We start from the raw sequence: 12312 nt of genomic DNA, 5'->3' as shown, positions 1-12312 counted from the left end.
ACTTGGCTTTTCATGTCAGTGGCATCTCACACAGACAGCCATATATTCAGCGACTGGCCGAGTTTAAAATGACATCTCTTCGAAACAGGCGGGAAATACTTGACTTGTGCTTTCTACACAAATTATTACAAAATAAAATTAAATGTAGTAATCTCCTCAATCGGATATCCTTGTCTATTCCGCGTAGGAACACCCGTAGCTGTATATCCTCTAAAATCTTCTATATACCTTTCGTTAAATCACATCTCGGGAACCAAGCCCCAATTATACGTATGTGTGCAAAATATAATGAGCTATATAAAACGATACCCGTATTCCATGACTCGGCTATTGCCTTCAAAAAAAACTCACCGATCATTTAACCAAAAGGTAACTAACTGTATTTTGTTTGCACTTAACCTTTGTTTTACGTAACTATAGTCATTTTTTATTTTTTTTATAATGTAATTATGTTTTATAAACCTTTTACTTAAGTACTTGTATCTATTATATCTATTAAATCTATTATAATATAATGTTTACCTGGCGCTTTACAAAAATGTAGTGGACACTAGTCATTGATATGCATATCAGTCTATGTACTAGTTCGTAAGTAAGTATATAGTATAATGTTAAATATGTATATTGTTAGTGTTCCTTAATAAATAAAATAAAATAAAAAGTCAAATTAAAAAATATATATATTTGTGCTCTGTTTGAAAAGAACTTTTCAACGATAACTTGCCACAAGAAATATTTTCACGAATTATATTCAGAAGTAATAAGGTTATAGACGGACGGTCAAGTGCAAATTCACCCAAGTAGACTCGGAGACTCGCTTCGCGCGGCCAATTAAATATGGTCACCATGATCATTTATTAGTGTAAAGTAAAGCATAGTTACAATGTATTGTAAAGCGCTGAGCTCACGAAGTAGATCTGGTGAAGTGAGATGAGCCTGCGAAGTTGTGTGGATGGAAAGTGAAAAGGTGGCGAGCGAAGCATGCCACCGGTATCTGTTGCGTAATCTTTGTCTATTAATAATAATTTTTGATCACTATAGGTAATAGTAAGTGAATATCATTCAATTAATCATTATTATTATCATGCAAAACACAGTAGAAATATGATAAGCCGAGTCCTTCATTGTAAAAATCTCAAATCAGAATATTTTTGCTCCGCGGGAGCTCGAACGTGTCTCAACTCTCACAATGGTGCTATTTTATATTTTTGCATTTTTTATAACGATAATAATATGTGCCCTACAATATTTGTTAACGAAAAATCATGATTACTGGAAGAAAAGGAACGTACCACACTTGAAGCCTTCACTATTGTTCGGAAACTATAAGGAAACTATTTTACTTAAAAAACATCAAATATTGGTTACGCATGAAATCTGCAATCAGTTTCCGAACGAGCCCTACATAGGAACATTCTTCGGCACATCCCCAGCGCTCATCATAAAGGATCCCAATTTAATTAAACAAATTTTTGTGACAGACTTTTACTATTTTAGTGGCAGAGAAGTAAATGATTTTACGGATATGGAACCGATGACTAAGATATTATTTTTCAGTGGTGGTGACAAATGGAAAATCCAGCGTCAGAATCTGACACCCTTATTTTCTTCTGCTAAATTAAAGGGTATGTTTCATTTAATAAAAGATTGTGTCAATCAATTTGAATGCTTCCTCGAAGAAGAAACGAGAAATTCGCAAATCATTGACGCAAAAACATTGCTAGCGATGTTTACTATAGACGTTATCACCAGCTGCGCATTTGGAATAAATTGCAATACGATGAACAAAAATGCTGATGCAAGTACGAATCCTTTTATGGTTCTTGGTGGAAAAATATTTGACTCATCGAAGATTAACGGCATAAAACTTTATTGTAGACAAATGTGGCCTTCATTATTTTATGGTTTAGGGTTTACATCGTTCGATAAGAGTATAAATACCATGTTTGGGACTATTTTGAGCGGAGTTTTTGAATCAAGAGAGAGTACCCAATCGACTAAGAATGATTTTGTTGATCTAATATTGACCTGGAAGAAGAGAAAAGTGATAACTGGGGACAGTTTAAGTAATATAAAGACTGGCGGCAAAAAGACTATAAGCCTGGAAGTGACCAATGATTTGTTGGTGAGCCAATGTGTAGCAATGTTTGGCGCAGGATTTGAAACTACATCCAGCACTTTAAGTTTCGTTTTATATGAAATTGCCAAAAACCAAGAAGTACAATCAAAAGTGATAAGCGAAGTTGATTCTTATTTTGAGAAAAATGACACAATTGAATACGAGTGTGTCAATGAGTTGCCATACATTGTAGCCTGTATTGAAGAAACGTTACGTCTTCATCCAGTCTTTGGAATCCTTACGCGGGAGGTTATGGATGACTACACCTTACCAACGGGCCTGAGTTTACAAAAAGGAGATCGCATTCACATATCTGTATACAATTTGCACCATAATCCAGACTACTTTCCAGAACCAGAGGTATTCCGACCAGAGCGTTTTTACGGCGATGCAAGAAAGGATATTAAACCTTTCACGTACATTTCTTTTGGAGAAGGCCCCAGGGTATGTTTAGGTAAGTGCAAAATATTTTTTCATTTCTTATATCAGTATAGTAATTAATATCTTTATTGATATGTAATAAGTATGCATAAATGTGACAAATTATGGGCCTCATAAGTAAACTAATGTACCTAAGTGGACAATGGACAGAGCTATGCTTGAAAGTTTTCTACGTGATGAAATCAGAAATGACGAGATAATAAGCGGTAAGGTAGTCAAGAATACGTGGTAGAAAGCGTAGAGAGTAGAGACCGAGAGCAATGTGACTAATGCCCGTATTCACAATCATTACTATGAGGTCTCACAGTGCGCTCGAACGCATAGTGTAAGTTCCACCAATCAGATCATTCTAAATTGACGTGACACAGTCATCTGATTGGTGGAACCTACACTGTGCATTCGAGCGCCCTGTCAGACCTCATAGTAATGATTGTGAATACGGGCATTAGAACATTCCTATGCAATAAAATTGAGTGGTCCCATTGCTGGATTTCACACACATCCCTCGCTATAGCAACCCGGATGAAAATAAATTCTAGACTATACTAATATAGATTGTAAAACTATGTGGATTTATATTTACTATCTTAGACTACATAATCAATAATGATTTATGATAATAATTATAACTATCATTTTTAATTAATTATTAATATCCGATGATATCGCAGCTTATCTTGTACCTACTAATCATAATTATTACATTTTATTATGTTGTCTTGAACGTCTTGGTTGGTTATCATTACTATCACTAGCAGGCTACTTTGTAGCACACGGGAAAGTTCGAGTTCATTATTATCTTTACTCTTGTTACAAAAGTAAACATCATAATCTTAGGTATTATTATGTTTAGTGTAATATCAAGACATTTTAAAACCTAAGTATTTTATTTCGTTCTGCGTAATTACTAATTTAAATGTACATAAACACACCTAATACCTAGGTATAAAAAACACAAAGAGATAAAATGACATAGGAATTATCTGATGCAGGCAAAGATATTTTAAAACTCCAAAAAGGCCAAGCTCATACTTAGGTACAACCTATCTAATAATATATAAAAGACTAACTTATCTTGACTAATAGACTGATATTCTATCAACAAACAGTGTAAAGCATGGGGGGTTAGGTAAAATAATAATAATAATTAGGGGATAGAAGTTTGTATGAAACTCCGTCCTTTTTAAAGTTACATCGATGAAAGTATTTGAGGTTTGGGTTAAAAATGAAGAAATACGTGTTTTAGTGTTTTTAGAAATTCTCCCCCCAACGGGGTTAAATAGGGAATGAAAATTTTTAAGCCCGTAGTTTTTCAAGTTTCATCTATGAAAATTGCTATTTGCACTTCCGAGCAAAAAAAACTAAAGAAGCATGAGTTTCAGGATTTTTTGAAATTCGAACCTCTAACCGTTTTCAAAAATTCTACTCGAGTGAAGCCGGGTCGGGTTCGCTAGTTGTATTTTAAAAAGTGAACACAAATTAATGCGCTTGTGTGTGTGATGAATGATATATAATGATACCTACCCGCACCACCACACTACATAATATTATACAGTGTGGTTTTTCTAACTGGGATAGTATGGGGAAATCCAAAAATATTAAGATACTGGTTTGAAATTTCTTGTACGATGGTACGGAACCCTTTGTGTGCGAGTCCGACTCGCACTTGACCGGTTTATTTATTCATTTATAGAGTAGAGCTTAGCTGCAATCAGCGATAATGCAGCCGAAAGTGCATTTAGCGTTCCCAGACGTCCGGATAAAGCCGGACACAGTCAGGCGTTTTGGTTGCGTGTGCGGCCAAATAAGATAATGTGTATAGATTGTACTTTATGTACAGGTACTCGCACAGATGTGGCCAAATTTGTTTATTCTTCCAGGTCTTCGCTTTTCCAAGATGCCGATGCACGCTGCTCTTCTCACGATATTCAAGAACTATCGGATAGAACTTGCGAAGGACATGCCTCTCACTATTCCGTTGACAACATTCTCAATCGTCACCACTTCAGCAATCCCTATTAATCTTAGATTCATACCACGCAAGGCTTAAGAAGCCATAATGAAACAAAAATGTGAAAAGGATATTTACTGTAGTGTACCTATCTACTGTGTATAAATATCTAAATAAATAAATTAAATTAAAGCGCTATAAAACATGGTAATTCATTTCTAATGGTGCCTCTCAACATTCGTACCAATTTTTGGCTCTTCCGAATTAATATAACCTTGAATGTCTATTTTGCCTGGCCGCGATATGACGCGCAGCATCTGCCTATTATTCGCTAATCTGAGCAAAGAGCGCTATAAAAAAAATTCGTATCAGAATATTTTGGCTCCGTTAGAGCTCGAACGTTTCACAACGTTCGCAATGGTGCTATATTACATTGTTGCGTTTTTTGTTACAATAATAATATGTGCCTTACAATATTTGTTAACGAAAAATCATGATCACTGGAAGAAAAGGAAAGTACCGCACTTGAAGCCATCACTACTATTTGGGAACTATAAGGAAACTATTTTATTAAACAAACATCAATCATTAGTTGCGCATGAAATCTGCAAACAGTTTCCAAACGAGCCCTACATAGGAACATTCTTCGGCACGTCCCCAGCGCTTATGATTCAGGATCCCGATTTAATTAAACTAGTTTTTGTGACAGATTTTTACTACTTTAGTGGCAGAGAAGTAAACGATTACAGTCATAAGGAACCGATAACTAATAATATATTTTTCACCGGTGGAGACAAATGGAAAATCCAGCGTCAGAACCTCACACCATTATATTCTGCAGCTAAAGTAAAAGGTATGTTTTATTTAGTAAAAGATTGTGCCAATCAGTTCGAGCGCCTCCTCGAAGAGGTAACAAAAAACTCGCCATACCTTGACGCAAAGTCTTTGCTAGCGATGTTTACTATAGACGTTATAACCAGCTGCGCATTTGGAATAAATTGCAATATGATGGACCTAAATGCTGATGCAAGTAAGAATCCTTTTATGGTTCTTCGTGAAAAGATACTTGACTCATCGAAGATTGCCGGCATAAAACTTTATTGCAGACAAATGTGGCCTTCATTATTTTATGGTTTGGGATTTACATTATTTGATAAGAATATTAACAACTTTTTTGGGACTATTTTGGGCGGAGTTTTCGCATCAAGAGAAAATGCACAATCTTCCACATGTGATTTTGTTGATCTAATATTAACCTGGAAGAAGAATAAAGTTTTAACTGGGGACAGTATAAGTAATGAAAAGACTGGCGGCAAAAAGACAATAAGCCTGGAAGTGACCGACGACTTGTTAGTTAGCCAGTGCGTAGCACTGTTTGCAGCTGGATTTGAAACTACAGCCAGCACATTAAGCTACGCTTTGTATGAAATTGCCAAGAATCAAGAAGTACAAACAAAAGTGATAAGCGAAGTTGATTCTTATTTTGAGAAAAATGACACAATTGAATACGAGTGTGTCAATGAATTGCCATACATTGCAGCCTGTATTGAAGAGACGCTACGTATTTACCCAGTCATAGGACTCATGACGCGGGAGGTTATGGATGACTACACCTTACCAACGGGCCTGAGTTTACAAAAAGGAGATCGCATTCACGTATCTATATATAGTTTGCACCATAATCCAGACTATTTTCCAGAACCAGAGGTATACCGACCAGAGCGTTTTTATGGTGATGCAAGAAAGGATATTAAACCTTTTACCTTCTTTCCTTTTGGAGAAGGTGCCAGGATATGTTTAGGTAAGAATAAAATGCTTTTCAGGGTTTAACTGAAGAGTGCCAACGGCCACCCATTACTAAGCCTCCGCTGTCCACCCGTCGGTACTTCCATCAGTCTGTCTGTCAGCGGCCTTGTAGGTACCTCGTGAACCGTAACAGGTTAACAAGTTGAAATTTTCACAAATTGTATACTATTGTCGTTATAACAACAAATAACAAAAGTTTCAAAATGGCCGCCATGAAAATTAATAAAATTGAAAGTGTTATTTCTTATACGATGGAATGGAATTTTGACTAGTTTTCAAGTTATTAGATATCGTAAAATCTGTTTATTCTTCCAGGCCTTCGCTTTTCCAAGATGCCGCTGCACGCTGGTCTCCTCACGATATTCAAGAACTATCGAATAGAACTTGCGGAGGACATGCCTCTGACTATTCCGTTCACACCGTTTTCACTCGTCACGACTTCAGCAATCCCAATTAAACTCAAATTTATACCACGCACACGCACAGCTTAATAGGGGTGTGTTTGCAGCGCTCCAAACCACCTCCAAACAACGTACCTAGTTTAGCTCTCATTTGAATACTTACCAATAAACTCATTGATAGAAAATAAGTAACGTCTGGCGACACTGGGATCTTGAACCATTTGGTTTGACCGCAAAGTGTACAAGTACTTTGTGCTCACATAGAATTAGGAAGTACCTACTTCGTAAGAATTCCTACTTCCTACGTCCAAATTTAGTCGCCAGAAAAGATAAAACAATATGCCAATTACCTACTCAGCAAATACTTACATGTTTGCTCAGCTTGATTTATGTACCTATCTATGTGAATTGATGTGTTTGTAAAATAAATATTCATTAATCACTATTGACTACCAAAGCCATAGCCAGGGGGAGGTTTTCATTTGAATTTCCCTACGGTTGTAATAAGGTAAGGTTGCTATCGTTGGACCGACGCTTTGATTGGACCATCGATGTTTCTCGAAATTGGATAGACCTGTGCGTGAAAGAAAGAGACAAAACATATTCTTTAGAACTCTCTTGCTTACACCACAACCGCCAGTGCACCAGCAACGTCCGTTTGGAAGTGACTTTTTTTGTGTTGTTTTGAGGTAAAAAGTGAGCACTTTATTCTTTGATATGTGTCAATTTTACGACAGCTATAGTGGGTTTCATATGAAACTGGCCTGCTTTTGGTACACGATTAGTAAGTTTTAGGATAACGTTTAAGTGGTGAATGACATTTCACTAATGAAGTACCCAGTTGCTATCATTGGACCAGTCTTAGTTGCCATTATTGAACTAGACCAGTGATGGATCTGTACGGAAAATTAAATATTTTATAATTTTTTAGGATAGCTGAAAATGATGAAAATGAGCCCAGTAAAATCAAAAAGCGAAGGCTATACTGTGCCTGGAATGAAACAAGTATGGCTCTTGCACTTGAAGCACTTAAATCCAAAAAAAAAATGGTCTCAATGCGGCAGCTAGATCCACGAAAGCCACTTTTCATCGAAGGCTGATGGCTGCTAGTAAGAAAGCAAAAGATGCTATTCAAATACTTACCTAAGTATAAACAATTATAAAAATTAAGCTTTGTTATGCCGCAATATTGTGATCTCAAGTAAAGTTGTTTGATTATTTGAAATAAATTAAAATTTTAAAATTAAGTATACAAAAAATTTCATTTTATAAAAAAAAACAGTTATTTTCGAGTTTCCATTATTGGACCAGTTGTACAAGGAGCTTGTGTTCCAATCGTGGAGTCTTTACGGGTCCAATCAAGGCGCTGGTGGTCCAATCAAAGCAACTTATTACCTGAGCTTTATTCGAGGTTTTCTCTACTATGAGTTGTTTTTATGACATTTGAATAGTTCCGTGTTACATATTTGCTAAATAATGACAAAATATAGTTCTACAATTAAATATTTCGATTGTCGAAGTGTAAATAAATGTGGTCCAATAGTGGCAACCTTATCCTACTCCCGCCTCACCTTGCAACGCGAATTTTAGTTAAAATAATCCCGATAACCCCGATAACCCAATTTTGTAGAGATTACTTGATACTTTCAACTATCATATCGACATTTTGGGGTCATACGGGCATACTTACATAATAATTGACGAAAATTATGTCGATATCATAGACTTCTAGGCTGAAGTATGCTTAGGCGCAGGCGGCGTGGGTGGTTCAGAGCAGAGCAGGGCATGCAAAAAATGCGAAAACCGTGAATTTTTGGTTATATCATAAAAAAAAATTAAAATGTGTTTCAATTTTCAAAGTAATATAATTATGCCCAGTGGGGCATCATATGTAAGGGCTTCACCTGTTCATTCTAAAACAGATTTTTATTTATTTTTATTTATCGTGCAAAATGTCGAAAAAAATACCCGAAAACGGAACCCTCGGAGCGCGAGTCTGACTCGCACTTGGTCGGTTTTTTTTAAACATTCGAAGATTCTGATTAATTAATTTTGTATGATATCTTGGTGCAGGGGTACCTTCTTGTTTTTATTTTGCTAAACCGTTTAAGCAGCTGCTTATCAACCCTGCTCTGGCCTCGGCCCTGTACAAGTAGAGGCCGTCATCAGAAACGTGTACAGCCTACAAATGCCTATCTATACCTAACTTATCTACCAAATTCACTTAAAATCGGTAAGTATATGACCAAATTACTGCGCAGTGTAATTGAAGTGTTCGTCAAGATGGTGCTTTATTTAGTCATTGTATTAATTTTTACAATATTATTCTATGTTCTGAAAAAATTCATAATGAAAAATCAAGATTACTGGAAAAAGAAGAATGTGGCACATTTGAAACCTTTACCATTATTTGGTAATCACTTAGAAACGATTTTATTACAAAAACATGTTACTCAAGTGACTCACGAAATTTGTCAGCAGTTTCCCAAAGAGCCATACATCGGGACTTTGTTTGGCACGAGACCTGCTCTTATTATAAAAGATCCCGAGTTGCTGAAGCTTGTTTTATCCAGAGATTTTTATTACTTCAGTGGCAGAGATGTATCAGACTACTCGCACAGGGAACAGGTCACGAAGAGTCTGTTTTTCAGTGGAGGTGATGAATGGAAAGTCCAGCGTCAGAATTTGTCCCCCCTGTTTTCGTCTGCTAAAATCAAAGGCATGTTTTATTTGATAAAGGATTGTGCTAATCAGTTGGAACGCTTATTGGAAGAGGAAACCAATAGTCTACCATACATCGATGCAAAATTTTTATTCGCAAGGTATACGATAGATTGTATAACAACATGTGCATTTGGTTTAAATCCGAACACTATGAATTCTGTAAGGGATGCTACAAACCCTTTTATGAGTATAGGCGAGAAGATATTCGACACATCAAAGGCGAGAGGCTTGAAAATGCATTTTCGTATGATATGGCCCTCATTGTTTTACGCATTAAGATTACGCATGTTCGAAGAGAGAGTATTTTCTTTCTTCCATAGCCTTTTAACGAACATTTTTACCAATCGCCAGACTGTAAAATCGTCTAGAAATGACTTCGTTGACCTAATTTTGGGTTGGAAACAGAACAACCATATAACTGGAGCTAGATTAGGCAATAAAATTAGTAGCAATGAAACGGTGAGTCTTGAGGTTAACAATGAATTACTCGTGGGTCAATGTGTAGTGTTTTTTGGCGCTGGATCCGAAACAACTGCCACATCTTTAAGTTTTGTCTTATATGAACTAGCGAAACACCAAGAAATTCAACAAAAATTGATAGCAGAAATTGATGCTTATTTCAAGAAAAGCAACGGTGCTATTGAGTATGCGTGTATAAATGAACTGCCCTATCTCGAAGCATGCATTGACGAAAGCCTTCGCCTCTACCCAGCACTGGGAGTGCTTACCAGAGATGTTATGGATGACTACACTTTTCCCACAGGTCTCCGTGTACAGAAAGGAGATCTCATTCAGATACCAGTAACATATATTCATCAAAATCCCGATTATTACTCGGAACCCGAACAGTTTCGCCCTGAACGTTTTTATGGAGAAGAAAGGAAAAATATAAAACCATTTACATTCTTGGGGTTTGGAGAGGGTCCTAGGACGTGCATTGGTATTTATTGATTTTTATCCTACTTTATTATTAAATTTTTAATGTACGGAAGCTTTAGTCATCGGAATTCGAACCGAACTTCTTTGGCCGCGTACGAAATTACGAAATTACGCGTACGAGTTAGGAAAAAAGCCTAAAATTGAGATTATTTGATCTTTGACCTGACCATGACCTTGATTGAATCTCGGACATGGGGCACAAATTTTTATCCAGCCATTGAATGATGATACTATATCGTAAGAACTACCTACCGCAGATGAATGTTGCTTCCACAGTTATAAATAGCTACATAAGTAGCTTTTGCCAGCTTAAATTGCTTCAGCTGAATAAAGTACCTAAGTAAGTAGGCTTCTAATGGTAAAAGGATTATGATTAAAATTGGTCCAACAATAGTTTCCACGTATAAGTACTTACATATATTTTATATACGTGAATTAAATAAATATATCTACCTACTTGTTTCCACGTTTATCGATATTATAATTATAATATCCTGCTAATCCGCCCTGCTTCACTTGGATGAAATTTGATATGTACCTATACTCAATAGTAACTAATATTTTATAGCCTATGTTACTTCTGGATAAAGTAAATTTCTAATATTTTCTCCGATTTTACTAATGACCATGAGTTTTTCATTAGAATATCGTTTAGGTACCTACTTACCTACTTAATCTGTTTTATTTCTGCAGGTCAACGGTTTTCCAAGATGCCTATGTACGCCGGACTTTTGACTATTTTTAAGAACTATCGGATTGAACTAGCAGAAAATATGCCAAGCCATGTTAAACTGGAAACGACTTCTATAGTTATTACGCCGGCATCAGAAATTAACCTTAAGTTTATACCTCGAAATAAATAAATCAAAATGTTTGTCAGCTACAAATCGTCTTACTTCCACTTATTTATTCAGCTACGCACCTACTCAAAACCCATTGCGTAATTTAGCCGCCTATAGAACACAAACATACAAACATTGATTTTTATATATATAAATATTAGGTAAGTAGGTACCTAAACATTAAACTGTGACAAAAACAAACGAACATTTTTTGTGGATTTTTCACAGTTTGTGGCGATGTCTAGCCTCAGAATACAGAGCTCGAAAATGTCATATTTCATACTCTAGCGTCCGCCCCGGTTTCGCACGGATGCAACGTAGATACTAGATCTAATGTGGTATCATTTAGATGAATATGTATAATTATGTAGGTTTTATAACACGTGTCAATACTAAACTGGTTTGTTACTAATTCATATTTATGAATCATTCTCACGGTTTGACCTTGTTTAACGCCAAAAAAAGATGATGAATGATATGAAATAGGTGAGAAATGGGAAACAAATATTTTTAAAGAACAGTTATGAGTTACTTACTCATAATAAATTTTAATAGATAGATAAAGTAAAAGGTAGAACACTTCAGTCAAGAAAGCTTCTAAAATTGCAAATAACGTACCTACCTACCAAAAGGTATCTGCTAAGTAGGTACAATCTACATTAGTAACCATTTCAAACAATAATAATATTTACATGTACGATACCTACGTACCACGATATATACCTACCTTATTTAATAGTATTCCGTGATTATAGATAAACTAGAGGATGCCCGCAACTTCGTCCGCGTGGATTTAGGTTTTTAAAGATCCCGTGGGAACTGTTTGATTTTCCGGGATAAAAAGTTGCTTATGTCAATAACAGGGACGTAAGCTACCTAGGTACCAAATTTCATACAAATCGGTTAAGCGGATGGGTTTTTAGGAATCCCGTGGGAACTCTTTGATTTTCCGGGATAAAAAGTAGCCTATGTCCGTCCCCGGGATATAAGCTGACCCTGTACCAAATTTCGTCAGAATCGGTTAAACTGTCGGGCCGTGAAAAGTAGCAGACAGACCGACAGACAGATAGACAGGCAGACAGACAGGCA

General features: G+C 36.2%; 3 protein-coding genes across 3 annotated transcripts; all 3 read left to right on the top strand.

Moving 5' to 3' along the window:
- Positions 1-849: 849 nt before the first annotated feature.
- Positions 850-4633, top strand: LOC123871288 (cytochrome P450 6B5-like). The gene is made up of 2 exons (XM_045915004.1): positions 850-2573; positions 4441-4633. The coding sequence occupies exons 1-2, from the start codon at positions 1190-1192 to the stop codon at positions 4608-4610; spliced, it is 1554 nt and encodes a 517-aa protein (XP_045770960.1). The 5' UTR covers positions 850-1189; the 3' UTR covers positions 4611-4633.
- A 157-nt stretch (positions 4634-4790) lies between these two features.
- On the top strand, positions 4791-8221 carry LOC123871283 (cytochrome P450 6B5-like). The gene is made up of 2 exons (XM_045914998.1): positions 4791-6312; positions 6633-8221. The coding sequence occupies exons 1-2, from the start codon at positions 4791-4793 to the stop codon at positions 6806-6808; spliced, it is 1698 nt and encodes a 565-aa protein (XP_045770954.1). The 3' UTR covers positions 6809-8221.
- A 287-nt stretch (positions 8222-8508) lies between these two features.
- Positions 8509-11278, top strand: LOC123871285 (cytochrome P450 6B2-like). The gene is made up of 2 exons (XM_045915000.1): positions 8509-10382; positions 11075-11278. The coding sequence occupies exons 1-2, from the start codon at positions 8960-8962 to the stop codon at positions 11242-11244; spliced, it is 1593 nt and encodes a 530-aa protein (XP_045770956.1). The 5' UTR covers positions 8509-8959; the 3' UTR covers positions 11245-11278.
- Positions 11279-12312: the final 1034 nt, after the last annotated feature.

This window comes from Maniola jurtina, chromosome 13 (assembly GCF_905333055.1).
Source record: "Maniola jurtina chromosome 13, ilManJurt1.1, whole genome shotgun sequence".
Lineage (NCBI taxonomy): Eukaryota > Metazoa > Arthropoda > Insecta > Lepidoptera > Nymphalidae > Maniola > Maniola jurtina.
This window is presented reverse-complemented; position numbering and strand designations above follow the sequence as displayed.